The sequence below is a fragment of the Mytilus californianus genome, unplaced genomic scaffold (assembly GCF_021869535.1).
Source record: "Mytilus californianus isolate M0D057914Y unplaced genomic scaffold, xbMytCali1.0.p SCAF_10, whole genome shotgun sequence".
Lineage (NCBI taxonomy): Eukaryota > Metazoa > Mollusca > Bivalvia > Mytilida > Mytilidae > Mytilus > Mytilus californianus.
This window is the reverse complement of record NW_026262582.1, coordinates 48,581,640-48,608,250: the sequence shown is the minus strand read 5'-3', so window position 1 is coordinate 48,608,250 and position 26,611 is coordinate 48,581,640. Positions and strand designations below refer to the sequence as shown.

At 31.1% G+C, this 26,611-nt stretch overlaps 1 protein-coding gene across 2 annotated transcripts in view; it reads left to right on the top strand.

Annotated features, from left to right (window-relative positions):
• The window catches only part of LOC127718277 (prolow-density lipoprotein receptor-related protein 1-like), a 208,771-nt gene that overhangs the window by 75,593 nt on the left and 106,567 nt on the right, over nucleotides 1-26,611 (top strand). For both annotated transcript variants that reach the window (XM_052224271.1, XM_052224272.1), the window contains 5 exons: nucleotides 18,929-19,130; nucleotides 20,097-20,228; nucleotides 21,724-21,768; nucleotides 22,955-23,068; nucleotides 25,734-25,840. In XM_052224271.1, the coding sequence (XP_052080231.1) occupies nucleotides 18,929-19,130; nucleotides 20,097-20,228; nucleotides 21,724-21,768; nucleotides 22,955-23,068; nucleotides 25,734-25,840 (600 nt within the window). The remainder of the gene's footprint in view (nucleotides 1-18,928; nucleotides 19,131-20,096; nucleotides 20,229-21,723; nucleotides 21,769-22,954; nucleotides 23,069-25,733; nucleotides 25,841-26,611) is intronic.

Below are 26,611 nucleotides of genomic sequence, written 5' to 3'. Positions count from 1 at the left end.
CAGGATATATCTGACCTTGACATAATTTTAACAGTCAAGTAGTCAAGTTTACCATGTACACTAAATTATATGTACAAACTCAAACAAAAATTTATTTAAAATTAGGTTAAAATCTATAAATATCGTTTGTTCTCATAATGTTTACACTTGCACACACACACATGCTAAAAAAGATTACTAAGTAGTGATCAGTGGGTTGCTATCTCATAGACATATACATCCCATATCTAACCTTTCTTTCATACAACATCACTTCCTGAGAAAAAAGATTTAAAAGATAACCAACATATCTGGTATTTAAACCTTATATGAGAGTTATTTCCCCTGAAAAGTTATGGTTGTAAAATTTTGCATTTTAACCAATCTGTGCAGGTATTTAAAACTGTGTTTAAGATTTTGAGCTGACCGTTATCTATACTTTCATCAAATTTGAATGAAACTGAATCCAAATTTATTGCATTAAAATCTTTAAAAAATCCCTTCCGATCTGACACTTTAGATCATTCAGATACTGAATTTTATTTAAACTATTTTTCTTCTTGAAATGTTAAGACAAAGTATAAGTTAATATAACGTATAAATATAAATATTTGAAAGGCATCTTGATTATTCAAAGATGCTTTATTATGGAAAAGAACAGTTGCTCTCCAGAGACACAAAATTGACATTCACCAATAGAATGTCAATGTCAGAACAATATCACCTTTCTTGTTTGAATGAGGCTTAGAACCTGGGGAAGGATTCCATTCTCAATTTTATTTAATACAAAAAGTTGATATTTTCTGACATTGACCTAAGTATGTTGTTTTATACTGCAACTAAAAATTTCTACAATGATATTTATGATTGTTAAAACAAAAAAAAAAGTATTTTCAATCCTTAAACAAACCCCAGGTTGATCTGCTTACCCATCCGGAGCATCTGAGATCATCCCAAGTTTTGGGTGAGGTTCGTGTTGCTTAGTCTTTAGTTTTCTATGTTGTGTCATCTGTACTATTATTTGTCTGTTTGTCTTTTTATTTTTGGCCATGGCGTTGTCAGTTTGTTTTCGATCTATGAGTTTGACTGTCCCTCTGGTTTCTTTCATCCCTCTTTTGTGAAGAAAAGTGACATGACATGAAACGACATTGTTTTAAATCTCCCTTTGTTACTATATTTGGTTGATCAAGACAACAGGAAGCATTCTAGCTACAGTATAAAAAGTGTTATTTTCATTCTAATGATAAAAGAATACATGTATTTAGATCCACTTCATTTGGTCTCTGATGGATAGTTGTCTATTGGCAATCATACCACATATCCTTATTTTATATATATTTACACTTGCTGTGTAGTCAGTTGATATCGTTTTAAGGATACATTTCCACATTTTATGAAGTTTTTGAAGTAACATCTATGTCACAGATACTGAAAGCAGTAGATCAACTGTATTTGGTGTATGGAATGATTGTTAGATGCATTTATTCATCAGGGAGGGTTCCTATGACTTTTAACTTATTTTCATAATCTTAATTTAGTTCCCTGTTACAGTCCGTGTAACGTAAAAGTTAACAATACGAACGATGCCCGAATCATGTACGGACGATGCCCGAACGATGTACGTACGCTTCCCGAACGGTGTACGAATGCAAACGAAACGCTGACCGAACGTTGTACGGACGCTGACCGAATGATGTACGAACGAAACCATGTACCATAAACCATACCATAAACGATAACATAAACGCCCTTTTATCGTACATCGTATGGTTTTGCATACATCGTTTCGTTTAGCGTATACCGTATCGTTTAGCGTATATCGTTTCGTTTCGCGTATATCGTATCGTTTAGCGTACATCGTTTCTTGACGTGCATAGTTTCGTTTAGCGTACATGTTTTTCTTTAAATATAAAACATGAATTGTGTTCTGTTAAATCTTTTTGTATACCCGGTAGGTGATAATAGGCGTAAAATTTAGATTGGATGCATATTTCAGTTTTAATTAATCATTTAGTAAATCATAATTTAATCTGACTCGATGTTGATCCAAAATTATTTATAAAAAAGTTTGAAAAAAAAAACACTGAAATAAATTGAAACAAATTAAAAGATACGATTATGAATTTTGTTAGCCGTGGAAATACGTAGTTGGTGAATGTGCGCGTAAACTACAGTCTGCAGGGTATTCAGACAGTTTTTGAAAATAGTCTAAGGTATTAACTAATCCAGTCGTTATATTACGATCACTACGATCACTCCGAGAAAAGTAGTGGATAGAGGGCGCTGAATTATTCGAGTTAGGTACTAACATTTTTTTTTTTTTTTTTTACCTAAATGAACAATTTATTTTAGATGGAATTCGGAATTAATCTAATGTTCTTACAAAAGCATATTCGGGCTTTAGTATAGAAAGTCCCTGATTCGGGGTCTAAAGGTTGACCTATTGTTCAAAAGGTTTTATGTATTGTCTTCTATCGCATGTATTTTAACATCGACTGAATAAAAGTATATATCGTAATTAAACCATTTTTTTTTTTAGATTATAGATATGTTTTTTATTCATCTACCAAATCAGTCGAAAAAAACAATTTATTCGAGAAATTTCAAATAGAAACAATTACCCGTTATGTGCCTCCAGGGACTTTCTATACTAACTTTAGTATAGAAATTCCCTGGTGCCATATCAACCCTAAACATAAATCCCTACCAATGTACAAACGATTGTGTATTATTTTTACTACAAATGCACTTTAAACAATCACCAAAAAAGAGCGTGTCCGGCAAATGAAAAATTCTAATTCATAAGTGAAATTATAATTTAGCGTTTCATTTTTGTATTTTCAAACAACAAAAAACTAGACCATTTCCCTCTATTCTTTAATTTTCTAAGACCATTGTCCTTTATTCTTTATTTTGCCCGTTATATTCTATTCTTATTTTATATTTGATTGCTTTATTTTCCTGTATCTATATATATATATATATATATATATATATATATATACCTCCTTTATTCGGAGCAACCCCACCCTAAATATACATATGATACACAGTGTCTATAGGTCATCGCTCGTGCCGTGATACACATGTTTCCATAACAAAAGATATCCTTGTTCATATTTATAACATTTTAAATGTCCTCCTAATAATACATGTAATAGTTGCCACTGGACGTTAAACAGCTAACTTTAAATTCATCCGTCATATTTTTAGTTTTGTTATAATGTGTTAATCAAACAGCATAATGAAACAATTGAAGATTTTCACTATTGAAATAATGGGAAATAATTGTAAACAAATCCACTAAATCACATCCATACGACACAAAGTCTAGTCTTTTCACATGTAAATAAATTGTTTTCGTTAATCTATTTCAAACGATTTTAAATCAAACGGTCATTTTACTAATTTGCCAAAAAAAAAACCAACCAAACAGTTATTTGTATTTCTTTTTTTAAACAGTATTCGAATAAATCATGTTTTATTTATGAAAATTTCGTATTGCTGACGAATGTTAAATATTGATCCCTATAGATTTTCAATTGTTTGGTGTTGGGTTACTGTCTGATCTCGCAAACCTGACATTTTATGGTCATTATTTTTTGCATCCAATTGCACCAATTTATTAAAAAGATATCAACGTACGAGAGTCGTTACTTTACATAAACTTCTGGTATTTTTTTTTCTATAACGAAATACGAAACCACTTCTCGCAATTCGCTTTGGAGTATTTGTGCTTCTCTTTTGACAAAATATGGCCTTGTCTCATAAACAAAAAAATGCAATATAATATAGAGTAATATATAAAACTGGACTAGAGTGAAGAGTTGGAAACTAGGAATTCCGAATTTTAATTGAAAGTTCTAAATCTTTGTGTATTTTCTGATATATGATTGTACAGAGTCAACAATTTCTTTGTTTTGCTGAAATGAAAGGTCACCGTCACCAGCCAATAGATGCAAAATGGATATATACGTTGCGCACGATGTTGGTACCAATTCCATTTTGCTATAGATTAGCATGAAAATAAATACGTAGACCGGTCATTTCGATACAAATATAGTGATTTCTGGTTGAATTTATTACATTAGACTTGAAAATATAGAAAAAAAGGAACCGAAATTTAAAATATCAAGAATTATAACACTTAATTATCCCATTTTTACGCAAAAACGTAATGTCCAACAGCAATTTATCACATATAATACCACTTTAACAGTTAGGGTGACGGTGTTGGTACTACTTAGCGTTACACGACTTTCCTCATAATGAAACGATTTCGACGATTTCAAAGAACGTTTCAAGCGTTTAAGCTTAAGATTGATGAGGCCAATTTACTGTTGTGAATTTAGTAACTGATTTCGGATTGTCTGAAAATGCATAGTTTAACAAATAAAACTCAAAGTGGTCGTACACATATTTTTTTTAAATGAATATTTATTTATAGGAGTTGTCAGTCTTTCCAGGCCATAATTGATAATTTTACTTTTCGCAGCAGTTCGCATTAATGAATCATACATTAATTTCCAAATTTATACAGATTTGTTTTTAATATAAATTTATTTAGATTTTGAATCTATTTTCCCTTTTTATTGCATGTTTATACATACTCCTTTTGTTGCATTTCTTTCCGTTTCCGTTTCCTTTCTATATCTTATCATTTCCCGATGCTTTCTTTGTCGCAAAATTTCTAGGTAGTCAAACATTTTTGATTCAAGTTTTTCTCATTTCCGTATTTTTGTGGCATATGCATATCCTTTGTTTTGTTATAATTGCCAGCAATAGTTTTTCTCTATTTTATTTTATTAACAAAAAAAATATGCATGTTGCTTTTGATGATTTAAAACTTGCAGATAGACAACGTTCCTTGAATAAAACAAATGTCATGAATGTGCTGAAAAAAAACTAAGATCCCGATATTTTTATATCAATCTCATACTTTGTACCCGCTGAGAAGACGTTGGGTGTATTTTATATTTGTCATTTCGGAGCCTTTTATATCTTACTATGCTGTATAGATTTTGCTCATTGTTGAAGGCCGTACAGTGACCTTTAATTGGTCATTCTAAGTTATTCAGTCTCTGGTTAAATTCGCTAAACATTAGACTTTATCCCATCATAGATAATCATGTGTAATTAAAAAAAGACAACTACATTATCGTTTCTCGTATACATATCTATTAAATATAATAATGAAAACTTTAGTAAGATTATATAGGAAAAGTTTAAGTTTAAATCTGTCCTAAATGGCAACGCATGAATTTGTTATGTATGTCTGCAGTACTTGAACCTCTTTGCAATAAATATGTAACACAACCAACTCGTAATGGCGTCCGTAAAATTTACAATAAACAATGTCATTTACACTGTTCAAACATCAACGCACGTCAAACTTTGTACAACATAAAAGCTGACTGGACATTCGTGACAATTTTTCACGCCCTCATGAATTGGCGTACGTCCTATCAAATACCTTCAGAAAGCTTCCATTTAAATTATTTTACACACAAGTAAATGCGTATTTTATTTTCTTAACAAAACAAAAAAAAAGTCAATGTATTTTGCGTTAAATGTGCAATCAAGCCACGGATTCGTAATTTTCAAAAATAGCTCACAAACGGTTGATGAAATGTGGAAAGTCTAAATAGAAATATAACAATTATGTCCAGTGCGCGTTTATAAAACGGGCTCTTTTTGTACATTTTGAGATACTATAAGTACTCGTTTTATGTGTATAGAATTGTAGAGGTCAATACGACTTTTAATCAAACGTACAACATCTTATAAACGATAAACATTGATAGAGGTAAATGAGCCACTCTTTCTCAGGTTGAGATGGAATATGTTCGTTATTTGATTCAATGAGTTAAATAATCGAAACCCCTGAATATCTTCTCATGACAAGCACGAAAAATGGCGAAACTGAACTTCCAACAGCGGGCGATGATTTCTAATTATACAATATTCTTGCGATGGATTTTTTAAATGCAATGTAGAACTTATTAATTTAGACATTTCTTATACGAATTACTTCTTTGTTTCATGAAGACCCGAGAAGTCAAATGAAATATCATAAGGGTAATTGTTTCATGATATATTTCAGCTATCATTTGTGACTTTCAGCAAGTTGCATTCCCTGTTGACTATTTTGAACAGTGCACAATAATGAATTAACATATACGTTTATACATGAGCTTAAGAATGATCGAATGGACTAATTTTATTTTTATCTACTGAACCCACTTATCAATCGATGGGCATTCAATTCCCTTTTCAAATTACTTAATCGAATATGAAGTCACATGCACGAAGAAGTTTGTCTGACGTGAAAATACGTAGTCCCATATCTCACGGCTACATGGACACACACAGTGTACTAGTCTTCACAACATTTTAATGTTTGAAACTACGTTTTCAGAAGAATGAAATTTATAAGTTTTAACTATACATCACAATAAGCATATCTAAAAGTAAGTCGACATGCATCTCATTTTATGAAGGAATGTCAAACTGCCACTACTGCTAGTTTGTACTTTATTGTCGGAGGAAAACTGATTCAAAATAAGGGAGCTAAGATTTGATTTTTAGGGGGGAGGCTAGAGTGAAATTTGAAAAAGGCATGACAGGAGTTTTGAAAAAAAAGGCAGGATGGGCAACTTGCCAAAAAGAAAAGGCAGGATGATAATTTATTTAAAACAAGTCAGGATAAATTAATAACTAATTTGAAGTTCTATTTTAATATCATCTGAGCTAGAACTACAGGAGAATAGCATAGCATTTGTCTTGTTAGGATTAAAATCAATAAGCCAATATTTAGACCATGCTGAGATTTGTTCTAAGTCGCTATTTAAGAGATCTTCTATCGTGTAAGGACTATTACTTGAATAAGAAAGGGATGTTTCATCAGCACACAATCGAGTTAGACTTATCAAATTACAAGCTATGTCATTTACATGAATAAGGAATTATCACAGGAGGGGACCTAATACAGAGCCTTGTGCACTCCTGCATTAGTATTCTTAAAAGGCAAATATAAACTTTAAAAAAAAACGCTTTCTTGTCTATTTGAAATATTATAACTAATTAAGTGATTAAATACGTTTTTAAGTACATTTTTTTTTTAAATACTTTGCCTACTGCTGATAATAATGTGATTGGTCTATAATTGGAAATCAGTTCTCCGATATATATATATATGCGCCAAGTCAACACATTTTAAAAGAATTTTTTTACATAAAGCACAAATAAATTTACATACATTGTCAGATCAAAATTTCTTAAAAACCCCAGTACAGTGATACCGTGTATATTCTACTGACTATACCATATCGATAGTTTTACATTCGTACTTGTTACGTAATAAGATCTGTGTCCAGGTAAAAAAAATAACCAGCAGGTGGTATATATTCTAAAATGTTTAGCGCCTTCATTTATACATCTGACGATGACATTTAGCTTTAGGGCCATTCTGTTTTCACAAAGAAAAAACTAAAATTTAAAAATTTTATAAACATAAAATTCTGTAATTTTATAAACATAAAATTCTGTAATTTTATAAACATAAAATTCTGTAATTTTTTAAACATAAAATTCTGTTGAAAAATCAATTTATTGGTAAAATGATCAGCATAACGTCCTCGCAATTTCTTGTTCAGACCCAGGGACACAGATGTCCGAATGAGTAAGAATAAACTAAATTCTTAAACAATTATATAAAGTTAAATGTACCACAAGCACATTTTGATAGTATAATAAGAGGTTTTCTAATAATAAGTTAAAAAATTAATAAGTTTTAGAAATTAAATGTTATTTTTTTTAAATATAATTTGCACATTGTACCTATTGTTTTCGTATATTTATTTTTCGCCATGCATTAGTTTAATGCTTACTGTGACTTCTAAATACATCTATATAGTGTGTTAAATAGATCGATTTATAAACTTTGTACGCGAATTATTTTGATATCCTAATGATAATCAATTATTTTTCTTTTGACAGCACTTATATTTTGTTGATTGTTCAATATATTTTTATGGTATCCGGCATTTATATACATAAACATGCATAATGATAATCCCTTGGATATATTTAAGTTGGTTGATTGTCGGTTGTTTAATGTCCAGTGTAAACTATTTCATACATTTCTATGAAGAAAGAGTTTCTCATTTCTAGGATGAAATTGATATTTTGTGCAAAATGTAATTTAACGTACATTGCATTAACTTCGTGTTTCAAAGTCAAACAAGTGAATTATTATTTTTCTTTATATTTCTTTAAGACAAAAAATGAATATCCATATAATTCAAATCTGGTTTGGATTTGTTTTGTGCTCAATAGAATTTACTACGACAAATCAAATGTTGTTGACAATTTTGGGATCAAATGATATTTAGGTATGTGCTAAACAGGGACACATTAAACTGGTAAGTTGAAGACTTCTTGTCTAGTAATACATTTCTTGAACGAGTGAAATTCTGAAATATCCTTTTTTTAATTATCTCTATTACGATAGCCTTTTTGTGAAAAAAAAGTACGATTTAATTTCAAATTGTATGAAGTAAGATTTATTCCCCTATTTACAATTAACTCGTTCTTGTCCAATAATGAATTCCTCGAACGACCAGAGTTTGAAAAGGGAAATAAGATTTGAATTTCTCATCAACATTTCTCGGTCCTTAATTTTCAAGAAGCAAGATTTTGTTTTGTATCGTCATTTATCGTAGGACATGAACGAATTTTAACTGAAGAAGCTCTTTGGTCGGGTTGTTGTCTCTTTGACACATTCCCCATTGCCACTCTCAATTTTATGATGCATACGGGCCCAGTATTAAAAGCCTGGAAGGAATTTAGATAATCTCCGTTTTCCTCTCAGTTTCTGTCATTTATCATATTTGGGTATATTTCTAATAAGTAAAATTAAGTTTTTCGTGAATCATTTTCTTATCACACTCCGTTCGTGCAGTGTGATACGAGAACTATGTATCTACATGCAAGAAATATATACATGTAACAGACAAAGATTATACGAGAAACTGAAAAATGCATTTTTTTCTTCATAATCGTACAAATAAACAACGCATAAAGTAAACATGAAACAATTCCGCAACAACTGAAAAATAACGTATAATGTGTGTAATTTAATTTTACTCAAAACACTGTTTTAATAAAAATGATATAATATTCATAAGCAATAAGGATAATCCAATCAATTTTGTTGATTGGATAATTCACGGATTAATAGTTGTGTAATCAGTGGCACGTGCCCTCAATATTTTATAAAAAAAAATTAGATACCTCTCGAAGTTAAATGTCAAAATTTTCCAAAATAATAACTGGAAAAAAAAGCGTTCAACGAATATTTACATTCGTCATGTGTGCATATACGAGTCATGAGTGCACAAAAACAATTTTTCGACAAAAACTGATAGCAAGTTATACTTTAATGTTCATGACTTATGAGTATTTTTCTTGTTAAATTTCTAGTGAAATTGATTGTTGAGCGGCTTTTTACAAAAATACAAATACCGAAAAAAAGAATATTGGGTAAACGTAAATGGACAACAACCCAACGAGAAAAATAAAATTTTAAATAAAGTAATAATATAAGTTTACAAATACGTACTATGTGCATTTAATAAATCAACGTTTGAACTTATCATTATCATTTTATTTTATTTGTAATTTCATTTTTATGTATATTTAATGTTACCCGATATGGAGTCCTCTTAAAGATAAAATTCTCTTGAATTGGTATTTCTGGTGTATATATGTTACAGGGAATTTGTAAAATCAGGGATTTTGTAAAATCACTGGACTAATCAGTGATTTTGTAAAATCGCTAACAGTTTAAGTGGTTTTGTAAAATCCCTGAAATTGTCTGGGATTTTACAAAATCACTGAAAATAGAGCTGGGGATTTTGTAAAATCCCTGATTACAATTAAGTATAACTTGCTATTAGAAATGTGTTTTTCTTAATATAAAAATAGAGTTATCATCACTAATGATTTTGAAATATAGTTGTTTAATAAACACAAGGATTTGTATAGTTTCTATACAAATCCTTGATAAACACTATGAGCTAGAACTAGTGTATAATGATAATGACTAAAAGGCATATAAACGGATATTTAGACCGCTGTAAATTTACTTATTTTTGCATGGCAAGTTTGGGTGACATCTATTGTTACATAATTGCCCTGCTTTTCGATGCATGTCTGTATCAAATCAACCAAAGTAAAACTTTTTTATTTTTGCTTGGTTAGAACCTATTCATAAACATGCAAGTACAAAACAAAGTATTTTTACCTATATTTTCTGTTGTCTTTTTTTATTATTATTTTGTGAATATAAATGTTATTTTGTAGGCAGCAAATTAATGATACAACACTTATTTGCTTTTTATGTATCAATTTTCATGCAGCAATAAGATGCTCTTGCTCTGAAAATGCATGTAATATTTGCCACTGGATCACATACCCTAACCCACTCAATTTCTTATACCTAACATATGTGTTTTTCTTCTTTTATGACAGCAATCAACCTAATGATCCCTTTTTTATATTTGTTTTTTTTTTAAATTTGAAATAATTGGTTTTATTTTTTACAGTAATTACAGAAAAAATATAATAAACAGTAACTTTCTTTCAAACAAGGTAGTGATAAGAGCTTGTTTTGTCTTCTTTCTGTGGCTCATTGACAACATGTTCCAAAATTTCATCATATTTTCCCCGGTTCCATATGTTGCACTTTAATTTTACCTCAATTATTTGAAGTAATTTTTGTTTGTATTTTTGCTCTTGATTTAAAGACATCTATACCTGAGCCTTTTTCTACAGTATGTCAGTTGTATAGTGCATGCAAACTGCTCACTTAGTATTAAATAAAGGCTAGGTTAACATCAAACTTATTGAGTGTTACTATTGTAAGCTTTTTTCACAGAAATTCTTAATAAAAAAGAATGAATTTATTTTACCAATTCCCTGAATTTAATTCAGTGAATCTGTAAAAAAAAATCTTAATTATTTCAGGGATTTTGTAAAATCACTAGTTAAAATCAGGGATTTTATAAAATTACTAATCAGTTCAGTGATTTTACAAATTCACTGAAATTTAAGTGATTTTACAAAATCCCTGATTTCACAAATTCCCAGTAACATATACATGTATCTACATGTACAATATACAGAAATGACACGGCTGTGTATTGTAAAGTTACTGAAGGAAGATTAATGTCAAATTCATATCCCCGGGCGAAGAAATTACCGCTTTGTCAGAACGGTTAGGTGTTATTTGTTCCAACTACCATATTGAAAATGTTTAAATCGCGCCCATCTCTTCTTTTCTTATACAGGCGCGGATCCAGAGCTTGAAGCGGGGGGGTTTTGTGAGAAATGTTTTTGAACACTAGAGAAGTTTTCTTGTTATACCAAACAATATTTTTTTCAATAATTGGCAACCTTTTTGTTCATCCGGCATATGGTTACTCTAAATAAACTCTTTAGATTAGTTTAATTATTTAATTACAGATCGTATCTACCCGTTTTGCAACGGTACGTCTAAACACCGCTCAGGACCTCCTGAGTGCACTCAGGACATACAAAGTGCACTCAGGACATGAAATAGTTGTTTTAGTGAAGGTATGCATTCGATAGATAATTTAATTCTCCATCTTATAATTTTTGTTTTGATAAAATCAATTTAATATTTACTGTAAGAAGTTATTGAAGTTTTCATTGGCACGCGCCGATTTTATGAATGTGTCAGGCATGACCGATGATTATATTGAATATCAACTATCTTGTTGATTAGGTCGTTTGATCTTTAATAATTAGGAGTGATTAGTGATGGTACTTGCCTCATACAAGTAAGCTTGGCAAACAAAAAAAACCAAGATGTCTTTTGAAAAATATAGAACGATGAAGATATATTGTTTTAGAAAAAAATGAATTTGTCTCCGTTTTCTGAAAATTATCATATTTGGGTATTATTTCTAAACATTTTGTAAGTAAGATTGTAGTATGATTCTAAACTAAATTAAAACAATGATTTTTTATTGTAAAACAAATGAAAAAAAATATTTAATTTTGTTTCTCAGTTCTTCCAATGTTTATTTTTGTCAGTTTACTGTCCTAAATAAGTGCTATCGTATATTGAACTCTCGCCATTTATCATATTTTGGTATTTTACTGTAAAAAAAATTATGAACATTTCGGTCCGTACAGAAAACATGATGTATCATTTCAATGTTGGTTTTTGAAAACAAAAGAACAGCGAGAAAGACTATTTCGGAGACTGTTGATTGACACGAAATCCGTTCAAACCACGACTAAGTCGTCGTGCACGTATTTTGAAGTGCCAAAACCCCAGAAACTTGTTCGTAAGCCAAACCAAAGAAAAAAACCAAGGACAGCATGTACGCAGCCAAGATATTAGACTTAGCAGAGACATATAATACAAATTGTATTATATTTCTCTGGACTTAGCAAATCATATAAATAAATTCATCTAAATATTGTCATTGTAAATATTGTACATAATTTTCTTCTCTATACCTTTGTATATGGTTTATTGAGAATAAAGATATACAAATTCAATAAAATTTGATATTCAGTAAACATTGGTTTTGTTTATTAAGTTGATTTGGAGAGAGAGAGAAAAAATCCCAAAGAAAAACAAAAATCGAACTTGTTACAGAAAAACGGCAACTATAAAATAACACGATTTTTTTATTTTCTTTATGCATGAACTGCAGACCACAACAAAATTAATTCAGCCGTCATCATGAAAAATAAACTGAAAAAGTACATCGAATAATACATGGATGTGAAGTAATAATACCCAAATATGATAATTTAAATACAATTAATTACAACAATGATGAAGTAGAGCAGAATATAATGGTACAACAGTGCCAGCGTTCTGAAGATCCATAGGTATCCATAGAAATGTTTGGTTTTTTTTTCTCCATAAACGTAAAATTTACTATGCATAATTTAAATTTAACTACATTAAACAATCCCTTAAAACTTAAAACATCGTGTTATTAATTTTAAACGTAACACTACATAGTAACAACACAATTCATAAACAACAAAAAAGATAATCCAATCAATTTTGTTGATTGAATAATTCACGGCTCAGTAGTTGTGTAATCAGTGACACGTGCCCTCATTATTTTATAAGAATTGACATATCTATCTAAGTTCGATTTCAAATTCTACCAAAATTTAACTCTTAAATAAGTAGCGTGTAACGAATATATACAACCACCCTGTGTGCAAATACGATGCCTATAAAGGGTCCTGAGTGCACTTTGTATGTCCTGAGTGCACTCAGGAGGTCCTGAGCTGTGTTTAGACGTACCCGTTTTGCAATTGCTGTATCACCCCTTGCATCTATTCTACTAGCCGCGTCTTATCATGTGTGTTGATAAAATTTTGTGATCTTAATAAGGCTGTTTAGTGGTATTTTTTTCTTTGTTTGTGAGATTAACATTCACCATTTGCTTTTCCCAATTCTGAACGTGTTTTTTTAACAAACTGTCCGGGATTGTCGTCAGTAGCGAACAAAACGCAAAATTTGCAATAAATTCCGTCCTGTGAAGTTGAATAGACAATGCATGGGAAATAGTGCAGCCACGCATATTAGAAGCATCTTTTTAATCCGTACATTTCACGTTTATGAAAAGGAAAAAAACTAGGTGGATTCCAGTTTTCATTTAGAATGCTATTCATTTGAGCACTAGGTACAGATGTGAAAATAAAGTTTGCAATATCCTTAGATTCAGCAGGTGTCATTTTCTAAAAAAAAATCTTATGTATATGATAGGGTGAAAAAGTTTTTTTCTTCAAATCAAGCTAACAAAAAACGTCGTTTTAATCATAAAAATACAAAGTAATAAAATATAGGGATAGCTGTCTTTGATTGTCTTAATTAAATCATTTGATCCTCTAATTATCAAGTTACCCTCAAGCCAATGTAATTATGACATGTGTATATTTAAAGGAGTGTAGCGACAACGTGTCACCCTATTCAGTGCTGGATATTCAATTTATAGTAAAGATAACATTAAAACAAGAAATGGTAAATACAAAAATTAATTTAAGATTTTCAAGCGGGGGGGGGGGGGGGGGGGGGGGGGGGGTTCCGAACCCCCCCCGCCAAACCCCCCTAAATAATAGTATAAATCGCACCAATAAATGGAACTTAATTGTGTCATATTTACCTCCAAACGATTAACCTACATGGCCCGAGAACACAATTATTTCGTAGTGCATTTCTTTTAGACAATAAATTCCAATTAAAAAATCGCACCTGCTCTATCTCAAAAAGATTTTTACAGTGTAGTGTACTACTAGTGGGACAAATAATATCAAAATTATAGAAACTTCTACCAGCTCTAACTCAAAATATTGACAATTCTGTGTTAAGGGGGTCTTAAGTTCAGTTTGACAGCTTCAGACGTAATAAAATTTGACCTTTTTTTAACTGGACCAAATCACTACTTAACATAAAGATTCAGCACCTAAATTTTTTTAACATGTAATTTCATCCCCCTACTTAATATTTCATGCATTAAATATCAAGAAATAAATCGGGAAAGTGTATTAAATAAAAAATGCAAGTTATACAGAGTGGCGGATCCAGAAATTTTCATAAGTGGGGGCCTACTGACTGCCTAAGAGGGTCATGCTTCAGTTATTCCCTATATAATCAACCAAATTTTTCCCAGAAAAGGGGGGCCCGGCCCCCCTGGGTCCTCCCCCTAAATCCGCCTATGATACACTGTTCACACTAGGGACTATATTCGTAGACAATGAAAACCAAAGGACGATAACTGTGTCCCTGTACCACATGTAACATTAGAATACTCACTTGAAAGGATGACTGATTTTTATTTTTTAAAGATAAGAGTCTGATATAGGGCCTGAAAGCTGTCGTGGTTGTGAAGATTATAAATTCCGCCAGGCTTTTATAGGGAAAAATGGAGAAATTATAAATGGAAATATAATGCACGCTGTTTAATCATGCTTTTCAAGGCTATCTACCGATGACTAGTACACAATCATTTTGAATGGTGAATAAGATCATATAGTTTTAGATGAATTAAGCACTCAGAAACTAGCTCGTAAAAAGGAGGAGGAAATCCAGTTTTTCAGTAAATATCAAAGTAAAAGTATATAAGTCTATAACATTTGCGCAATTGTATACTTGTTTTATTGACGCAAATGAATGCTGCAGTTTTCAAAATATAGTGACGCAAAAGAAGAATTGGCGTAATTAAGTTGTGGCAAAAATTGATTCTTTTTCTGTGCAAATGGATATCGGCCTTTAAAACACCGTTTGTACACTAGCAAACGTGTATTTATCTTTTACGCTGTCTAGCATGGGATTAAAAGTTTTGGCAATTTGTGTAGGATTTTAATTTTAGAAAGTAACGAACAAGAAAGAAGATCGTCAAAAACCTGAAGTATATCGGAAAATGAGCTATGCACGATCAAAGAAAATAGTCTGGTGCGTCGATATGAAATTTTACAGAGGCATGCATTATTTGTAAAATTTAATTAGTCTATTAATAACAACCATTTGTAGAACTGATTCTTTTGATCCTTCAAATATGTGTAAAATATTCTTTGATAGTTTCTTTCATATATACAATTGCAGTATGCTTATAAATACTGTAGATTTGTATTTGATCATTGATTGCATGCATAATGTCCAGTGACAAATATTTCATGAGTTCGTACAAAGAACAAATCAAAAACTTTTAAAATACATTTGATTGGTTATTTAAGGTGATTCGATCTTGATGATATGCATGAAAGTTTGTGAAGCTTACCTCTGAAATAAAGAAATCTAAAAAGAAAGGAAGAGTTATTTTTTTCTTCTTCTGTATTTTACTCATACATGAACTTAAGCACTTTTTACAGTCAAAATAATAGTTTTAACATCGACAGCAGCAATTGCAAGCGACGCTGGTTCCATATAAGTTTTCACGAATTTTTATAAATCCCTGACCATCTTCGGTTTATATCAGACTCTGATATTGAGGGGAACATATACTACCATGAATGTCTTGTCTTTTTTAATACATTTAGATATAAAACGTGTATCTCATATAAAGCTTCATTTATAGAACATTATTTATAATATTGTGTCAAGGAAATATTTGGATCAAAGAAATATTTGGAGGAGGAGGAAGAGGAGAGAGAGAGGGAGAGACTAATATTTTTCGCGGTATTTGGTCTCGTGTTACTCATGTCAAAATGTGATGGAAGGAAATGTTTCCCCTTCGTTTTATATAGCAGGGTATTCCATAGTGTAATTATATTAGTTACAGTTTTTTTTTCTATCGGTAAGAAATGGTATAAAGTTCGAAATCTAATTATCTACATTAAGTTATAGTACATTTAAAGTAAGTTTATTGCATTGCTAAACGCTTCTCAATCAAGATAAGAAGTTTACAACCAATACTATTTTTTGCGACTGAATAAAATTTATTTAGAATGGATAGTTCACGTTCCATTGAACTAAGGGTATTGTTTAGGTTTTTTTTTTAAATTTTATAATGATCGAATTTGAAATGTTATTAAAACAATGATTCAAAATTACAAAAAGACATAAAAAATTACGCAATTAGTATAAAATAAAATTTATAATAATTAAGATAACTTATTTGCTTTAATTATTTAATTAACAAGTGAAATGTTATCAATCCAATCTTTCCAATCTAATATAGTCCAAAGGGTGACAGGTGTATAGAAATATGGTCACTACAGGTCTTCTTCCGGCTGGCAGTAAAGAACAACCATGGCAAAGAGGTGCATCCATTTGGTTGTTCGGGATATACAAGTACGCAACCAACTATAAATCAATCCAATCTAATAATTGTTTTTTTTTTATCCCGCATTTTTTTTTTATAATAAATTAAAAAATAAAATGATTGAAATAATTTTCTGAAATAAAAACCTAATATATATATCATACGCTTTACAAAACGATATGCCACACGATAGATGAAACGTTAAACGATATCATATACCATATACGATAAACGAACGCTAAACCATACCATGTACCATACGACAAATCAAACGCTTTACGATACCATGATGCAAACGATATACTGAACACTAAACGATGACATTTACCATACGATACATGAACGATGAACGAACGCTGACCGAACGTTGTACGTACGCTATACGAATGATGTACGAACGATGACCGAACTCTATACGAACGATTCCCGCACGCTGTACGTACGATTCCCGAACGAAAAAAGTGTTAACTTTTACGTTACAGGGACTGTATGTGATACTCGTAGAATGTAAAACCTTGATCTTAAAGACTTTTAACATAGAATTCGATCATAACCAGTTTAAGCAGACATTTCACTGTGTGCCATTTTTTATATGTTAAATGAAAAAAAAGGGTTGGATATTTCTCTCTGTATTAAGTTCCATTTTCCCATGGAATTAGAGGAAAGGAGTAAATACTTTGTATGTGGGAAAAGAGAGATAATATCATATTTTTTTTCATTTCCTTCCCAAGTAGAAAACACTTGTTAATACAAGTAGTAGAAAATGATATTGATATATTGAAAGTATATTTCCTTATTTATGATAAAAATAATTCATATATTCATAAATAATTTTATTAATTGGTGATTTAAAAAAAAAAAAATTATTTAAATTTTTTCATGTGATTTAACATGTCACAATTATTTTAACAGCTCTTGAAACTATTCTTCTCTCATGTTTGATAAAATTATTGTTGCAAAGAGATTATTGTACTAATAGATTAAAAAAAAAAAAACTCAACAGACACAATCAGAAGTATAAATAAAAAGTCTGAAGACATAAATACATATGTTACTTTTGTGAGTAAAACATTGGGTTCAGAAGTGGAATTTTGAAAAATGGGGTCCCAGAGTAGACAATGTTAGGAGAAGAACATGAAAAAGTCTCTGTATTAACAATATATTCTGTTACCTATTCTAACATCAGACTCAGACTTCTTTTAAACTGAGTTTTACTCTGCGTATTGCTCTGTGTTTGTTTATTTTACACTGGCTAGAGGTATAGGGGAGGGTTCAGATCTCACAAAACATGTTAACCCAGTGCCACATTTTTGGGCCTGTCCTAAGACAGGAACCTCTGGCCATTGTTGGTCTTGTGTGTTTTTTAAATTTCTGATCATTTATATGTTTCGGAGTTTAGTGTGACGTCCATTTTCTCTGAACTAGTAGTACATTTTTGTTTAGGGGCCAGCTGAAGCCCGCCTCCGGGTGTAGGATTTTCTCGCTGTGTTGAAGACCCATTGGTGGCCTTGGGCTGTTTTCTGCTATTTGGTCAGGTTGTTGCCTCTTTGACACATTCCCTGTTTCCATTTCTCAATTCTATGTAGCTCCATAAAGGGTGGCCAAGTATCAGGATAATATCAAGACCGAAATGAAAACTAAAGCAATGTGCAATAATCTTTATTTGTGGTATGAATGTAATTGTGCTGAGATAATATTAGGAAAAAAAATATAGAAAATAATACAAATCATTTTTAGTTCGTCTTATTTGAGATGTAGGCAACTATAGGCAACTGTACGGCCTCCAAACAATAAGAAAAACCCATATTGTATGTTTGGCTAGAAAAGACCCTGACATGAAAAATGTGAAACAATTCAATTGAGAAAACTAATGGTTTAATTTATAACAAAACAATTTAAGAAAAACAAATATGACAAACATCAACCAACGACAACCACTTAATTACTGGCTTCTGACATTGGACAGGCACATAAAGAATGTGGCAGGTTAAACATGTTTGAAGGTGCCAGGAATTGAGACTACTAACATACTATGTGTTAAATTAAAAGAATTTCTAGAAGGTAGACTTTTACTAATTATAAATGTAGTTATGAACCCTAAATTATTTTGCAAATTTTTATTTCAGAAATTAGAAGATAGAATACATGATTTATCAAGCATATCACTACTAGAAAACTACCTCTATGTGACAACTCTTGATGAGCCAAAACGACTTGTTAAAATTCATCGCTATGACTACTCTGTTGCTGCTATGGAGATAAAAAATGACCTTGTGCAACCACATCAAGTTCATGTATATCATAGACAAAGGCAACCTGATCTACCAAGTAAGACATAATTATACATAAATTCACTGTTTTAGAATGTGATGCATTATGGGTAAATTTTTAAAAACATACACCAAATAGTTGTGATTGGTTAGCAATCTCCTTAACAACAGATATTGACCAATGGCTAAGAAAATCCTTTCATTTAAGTGTACAACCAATGTTTTCAAAACTACCCATATTCCTTTAAGATTCTGAAATGGCTAATGTCTTTAGTGTGCCATTACAAGAGATAATGTAGATAATAATAAATTTTAGATTAAACGAACATCCTTAATTTTGAATTTTGAATAATTAAAAATTAATGATAAATTTTGAATTTTGAATAATTAAAAATTAATGATAAATTTTGAATTTTGAATAATTAAAAATTAATGATAAATTTTGAATTAAACGAACATTCATAATTTTTAAAGCACCAACGGTAAGTTGTTCAGCATATTTATTATAAACTGAAGAGGTCATCTGGGAAAATTAATTGGGTGTCTGGATGGGGTTTACAGAATAGAGAATTATGGGCAAAAATGGCAGAATAAATGGCAAAAAAATTATAAAGAATAGAGAAAAATAGTGGGGTTCCAAATTATATAGACTATATTTTGTGTGTTTTTTTTGCTGTGCATGTATTGATTTTTTTGTCATGAGTGGATACTCCATATCTTTTCTTTTTGTATTAGAGAATAATGGGTAAAATAAATGAAGAATAGAAAAAATGGTATTCAAAAATAAAGAATAAAAAAATAAACACCCCCATCCAGACCCTCTTTAATTGTGTAATATAACACAGAAGTAAAGCATTTTGCACAGCAGTTAATTAAAACACAAAATTGAAACATTGCAGGTAAGATATCAGAAGCAAATTAAAAAAAAAATTTTGGTGCAAAATTTCCTGGTACATGATGATAAAAATCAAAAGGAATCTTTTCTCATTTAAATTATTCAGTTTTGTATTGTTCTGTTTTTCAGAGGGAACAACTAATCCATGTTTAAGCACTAAATGTACCCATCTGTGTGTTTTGGATTGGAACAACGACACTGTGTCAGCTAAATGTTTATGTGAAGCAGGTTACAAAATGAATGCCAAAGGAAACTGCACATGTAAGTGTACCATGTGAAGCTAGCCATTTTATACCCCCGCTTTAAAAAAGTGGGGGTATACTGTTTTACCTCTGTCTGTCCGTCAGTCCATCTGTCAGTCCGTCCCTCCCATGAATATTTTTCGTCGCATCTTTCTCAGGAACTACATTAAAGATACAAGGCTTATAAATTGGTATGCCCCTCTCATATGGTTACCTGATTAAGCTTTCATTGTTTTCTTTTCTGAAAATAATAAGCATTTCTTTAATGGTGCTTGGTTGATAAAATTTTGGTCTAAATGGTGCTTCGTTAATAAAGTTTTGGTCTAAATGGTACATAGTTAATAAAATTTTGGTCTAAATGGTACATGGTTGATAAAGTTTTGGTCTAATTGGAGCTTGGTTAATAAAGTTTTGGTCTAAATGATGCTTCGTTATTAAAGTTTTGGTCTAAATGGTGCTTGGTTGATAAAATTTTGGTCTAAATGGTGCTTCGTTAATTAAGTTTTGGTCTAAATGGTACATATTTAATTAAGTTTTGGTCTAAATGGTACATGGTTAATAAAGTTTTGGTCTAATTGGAGCTTGGTTAATAAAGTTTTGGTCTAAATGGTACATGGTTAATAAAGTTTTAGTCTAAATGGTACATGGTTAATAAAGTTTTAGTCTAAATAGTACATGGTTAATAAGTTTTAGTCTAAATGGTACATGGTTATTAAAGTTTTAGTCTAAATGGTACATGGTTAATAAAGTTTTAGTCTAAATGGTACATGGTTAATAAAGTTTTAATCTAAATGGTACATGGTTATTAAAGTTTTAGTCTAAATGGTACATGGTTAATAAAGTTTTAGTCGAAATGGTGCTTGGTTAATGAAGTTTTGGTCTAAATGGTACATAGTTAATAAAGTTTTAGTCTAAATGGTACATGGTTAATAAAGTTTTAGTCTAAATGGTGCTTGGGTAATGAAGTTTTGGTCTAAATGGTACATGGTTTATAAAGTTTTGGTCTAAATGGTACATAGTTAATAAAGTTTTAGTCTAAATGATACACGGTTAATAAAGTTGATTTATCTGGCTTAGTGCCAATAGATTATTTTCATATTACTAACTTTTGACTCCAGAGTTTGTATATTTTCGACAGGTTACCTAACCTGTGGTAGGACATCCTGGTACTCAGTCAAGTAAGAGCAACTTAAAAGAAGTAAAAACAAGCTTACAATTTGGGGGGAAAATTAATTGTTTTATGTTTTCTAGACACAACAAAATCATTAGAAAACAGCAAACTTTCCCCTTAAATTGCACCTATTATATGATTGATTTTTCCTTCTTTTACTCTGGAGTCAAAAGTCAGTAATATGAAAATAGTCTATTGGCTTGTCTGAATGAAGGACACTATTGTGATAAAGGGAAAAAAATCAGTATTGATACCTCAGATTGGATTTTAGGTTTCTGATTGTTGAAAAACCAGAGCTAGCGAAATTAATTTTGACTGAAATAGATTTACTTGTGTATTTCAGATGACAAAGACTGTAAAGGAAAAAATGATCCAAGCTGTATTGTTTGTAAGTTTTCTTTCTCATTTACTACATTTCTCCCCAAAAAGTGTACTTTGCTTGATACAATATATAAAAACACACTTTTTATGGAATATATGATGCATATAAAATTACACATAATACATAAAAAGAAGAAGAGGAAAACTTTCAAAATAGAAACAGCTTTAAATTATTTATTAGATTAAATTTAAATTGATCAGCAGGTAGCATTTGCAATGATTTTTGAGCAGAAATTTCCTTTTTAAAAATCTTTGGTACAATTCTTTTTCATCACTGCAATAATCATTTTGATTCAGCAGTAAACTATGTATTAATAATTGCTCAAGGTGAAGTTTTGTTAGAGTTAGGATTGATCATTGATGACATTCTTTGTTTTATTTAGCTAATTGAGGGTTGCTTTGACTCTGCACAATAATCCTTAAGGATCTAGTAAGAAATAAAAAATATTTGACAGTGATGAACAAGATAAGAACTGAAATGACTGAAATAAATATTTAAAACTTGACCATCCAGAAATATGAAGTTTGTTTTTGTAATTTCATAATCAAAATTTAGATTGGCAGTGAGGAGTTTTTTTTTACATTGTAGCTTGATCCTTATGTGCAGTAACTATATTTTTCACTTGATAGATTTAAGGATTTTCACTACTCTGTTTCAAAATGACAAGCTTTTTAAAAAACTGTTATGAATTAATAGTATATATATATATAACAGAACTAAAAAAGTAGGAAAAATGCAAGGTCCGTGTCCTTGATTTTGAAATAATTTTTGGGGATTTGACACTCTCTAGATTTTTCATATATTTAACAGTGACACCTTTTTCTTTCAAAAACTTTGAAAAAATAACAAGGATTTCAAAAAAGGCCTTTTAAATTTTATAGAATACAATTATGAAAAGAAAAGTAGGGATTATCGGGGCCAAATTTTTAATGGCACCACATGGATAAACCAGATGATTCCAAATATCTGACAAAATTAAAAACAAGATAAACTTGTATGCTTTATTCCAGCTGAGAATTGTTCTGAGGAACAAGTTCTAGGTCCAGGAGGTAGATGTAACTTAATCTGTAGTGAAATAATTTCTTGTATGCTTTATTCCAGCTGAGAATTGTTCTGAGGAACAAGATCGATGTCCAGGAGGTAGATGTAACTTAATCTTTAGTGAAATAATTTCTTGTATGCTTTATTCCAGCTGAGAATTGTTCTGAGGAACAAGTACGATGTCCAGGAGGGAGATGTATACCTAAGAGTTGGTGGTGTGATGGACAGGGGGACTGTGACGGGGATGGAGACGAGGCATATTGTGGTATGTGGGAACATTTCTATTATACAGGGGCCTTAGATTGTCGCAGTATTATCTTTTTATTAATCATCTCTCAAAAAGGAGATTTTTCCTATTCAATATTTCATAGTTTAAGGACTAGGGGTAATTTTTGTCTCTCCTAGGATGAAAGTTGCAGAATGTGAGACATAAGGATGCTTGTCTGGAATCCATTCTTGAATCAATCATTTACATGGCTAATGTTAATTTTTATACGACCGCAAAAAAATTTTTGTGGTCGTATATTGGTATGACGTTGGCGTCGTCGTCGTCGTCGTCGTCGTCGTCGTCGTCCGGCGTCGTCTTCCGAATACACATTAGTTTTCGCACTCTAACTTTAGTTTAAGTGAATGGATCTCAATGAAATTTTACCATAAGGTTCAATACCACAAAAGGAAGGTGGGGATTGATTTTGGGGGTTATGGTACTAACAGTTAAGGAATTAGGGGCCAAAAGGGGCCAAAAATAAGCATTTTTGTAACTTCCAGACATAACTTGTGTGTAAGTGTATGGATCTCTCTGACATTGTACCACAAGGTTCCATATCACAAAGGGAATGCTGGGATTGATTTTGGGGGTAATTGCCTCCAAATTTTAGGAATTAGGGGCCAAAAAGGGGCAAAAAACAAGCATTTTTCTAGTTTCATGACAATAACTTGTTTGTAAGTGTATGGATCTTTATGAAATTGTACTACAAGGTTCCATATCACAAAGGGAATACTGGGATTGATTTTTGGGGTAATTTCCTCCAAATTTTAGGAATTAGGGGCCAAAAAGGGGCAAAAAACAAGCATTTTTCTAGTTTCATGACAATAACTTGTTTGTAAGTGTATGGATCTTTATGAAATTGTACTACAAGGTTCCATATCACAAAGGGAAGGCTGGGATTGATTTTGGGGGTTTTCCCTCAAAATTTTAGTAATTAGGGGCCATAAAAGGGCAAAAAAAACATGCATTTTTCTAGTTTCAGGACAATAACTTGTGTGTAAGTGTATGGATCTTTATGAAATTGTACTGCAAGGTTCCATATCACAAAGGGAAAGCTGGAATTGAGTTTGGGGGTAATTGCCCTAAACGTTTAAGAATTTGGGGCCAAAAAACAAGCATTTTTCTAGTTTCCAGACAATAACTTGTGTTCAAGTGTATGAATCTCTCTGAAATTGTACTGCAAGGTACCATACCACAAAGGGAAAGCTGGGATTGAGTTTGGGGGTGATGAATCATAAGGGGGTTCAAAAAATTGGGGGGGGGGGTTTTCCTTTTTTTTTTTAACATTTTCCATTTTAAATTGGTTATTTCTGATTTATATATAAAAGCAAATAATAATGATATGGTTTGAATAGGCATACATGTGAACCTCCCGACGGGAGTACAATAATCCCGTTTTCAGGGGTCTCCTCCCGACCTCCCGTTGAAGAGGAAAAAATCCCGTGTATGAAATTTTTCATGAATGAAAAATTTCTGCCCAACATATCATCTCAGGCATCTGGTGTAACTGACATTACCTGAAGTTATATTTTACCTGTGAATCAATTAACATGCATAATTATATGGCTTCACTTGTCAGCTTGGGTGTCAAACATACTGGTAATCAACGATTTTTACCTCAGGCTAACTGCCGTTGTGTAACAAAAACTGTGTATTTATTGGGTTACTTCCCTTGATTTATCCTGTTTTAAGTTACTTTCCTTTTAATAATGAAAATTTATAAAAGAATATAAATAAAATATAAATTGAACAAATAATCATAAAAGGATGGTTATTAAATGATTTTAAATGTCTTAGGACAAATAAAAAAATAATAATTTGAAAATTATTTGAGGATTCTATACTTCCTTTCAAGGCTTAAATTGAAATTTATATAGTAACTATGACCCTCATTTTACAGATAGAATGATTTTCTGAGTTTGCAAATAAAAACTATTTGCAAGAGAAAAAAAAATAAATAAAAACTATTTGCAGATAGCTAAACAAATGTTCTGGTTGCAATGATTGTTTTATAGAATATGAAGTAAAAAATTTAAAGAACATACTGGAAAAAAACAATGTTAGATTGAACATGTAGAATATAAAGATGGAGAAACTTTATAAGTACAAGGGTACTATAAACATAATAAATTGGATGGAAAGTTGAAGAAAACACACTTTAAAAGACCATTTTTACAGCACACAGTTACATTTACAACAAAAGTAATGTCGATTAAAAACCTCCTGATCTGAGTCCTAATCTCCTGACCAAAATGTCCCAATCTCCTGATCTGAGTTTCACAGTCCATCACATGTATGAATAGGTAAATTGAAAATTTTTAAGTTCTTAGACCACTTTCATTCTGTGTCAGAAACCTATGCTGTGTCAAATATTTAATTACAATCCAAATTCAGTGCTGTATCAAGCTTGAATGTTGTGTCCATACTTGCCCCAACTGTTCAGGGTTCGACCTCTGCGGTCGTATCAAGCTGCGCCCCAGCGGAGCATTTTATTTGTGATAGTTGTAGAAATATCATGAGAAAGTTTATCTGCTCTTTGAAATTGATTTTGATCTTTCTTTGCACATGTATTGATAATAATTTTGTTGTAGACAATACAATGTGTAACATTACACAATATACATGTGGTGATGGAAAATGTATAAATATTATTTTATTGTAGACAATACGATGTGTAGCGTTACACAATATACATGTGATGATGGACAATGTATTGACTTGGAATTTAAATGCAATGGTATGGAGGAATGTAAGGATCACTCAGACGAGGTATATTTAAAGTTTTATCCTTTTAAATGTAATGTTTGATTACTTAGAGGAATTATGTTTAAGTTATCTCCCTTTGTTAATTAGTTGTGTTTAAGTTTTTGCATTGAAGTTTGCAACTTTATTTGGTTTTGGCTGTATTGGTTGGCCCATTTTACTATGATGCTTACAAAAGTTTTACATATTTTGCTTTCCAAACTCGTTTATTTTATTATTGCAACACCTATTCCATCACAATTTTTGCAATAGTAAAATTATTGAAAAAAGTTTTGGATTTACAGTCTTTCAATTATTTTTTGTTCAAGATTTTGTTAGAGTTTAAAAATGTAAATGTTTACTCCACCAGCTGAAAGATTTATTCCTGCTAGATGGTTGGATGCATGGATTGATCATGTTGATGTTGAAACATTCAATATGGCAAATACTGGGGATTCATAATTATTCGTTGGATACCAATTTTCGTGGGTTTTGTGGGTACAAGAGAACCACGAATTCATCTGCTCAACGAATTACCAATTTTCTATAGGCTTTGTATACAGAGATTACCAAAACCATGAAATCAAATACCCACGAAAATGCAAGTTTTCCTCAATTAACTAAAATTGATACCCACGAAAAATAAAGAATCTACAGTACCAGTTGCATATCAGAACGAGAACGTGTTGACGTGATATGAATAGAAATCCTGCTTTGTAGTAGATCAACATACTGAATTAAAATTTTAACATGCTCTTTCTGTTCAACTGGTCTAGGGATCAAAGCTAGAACCTCCTA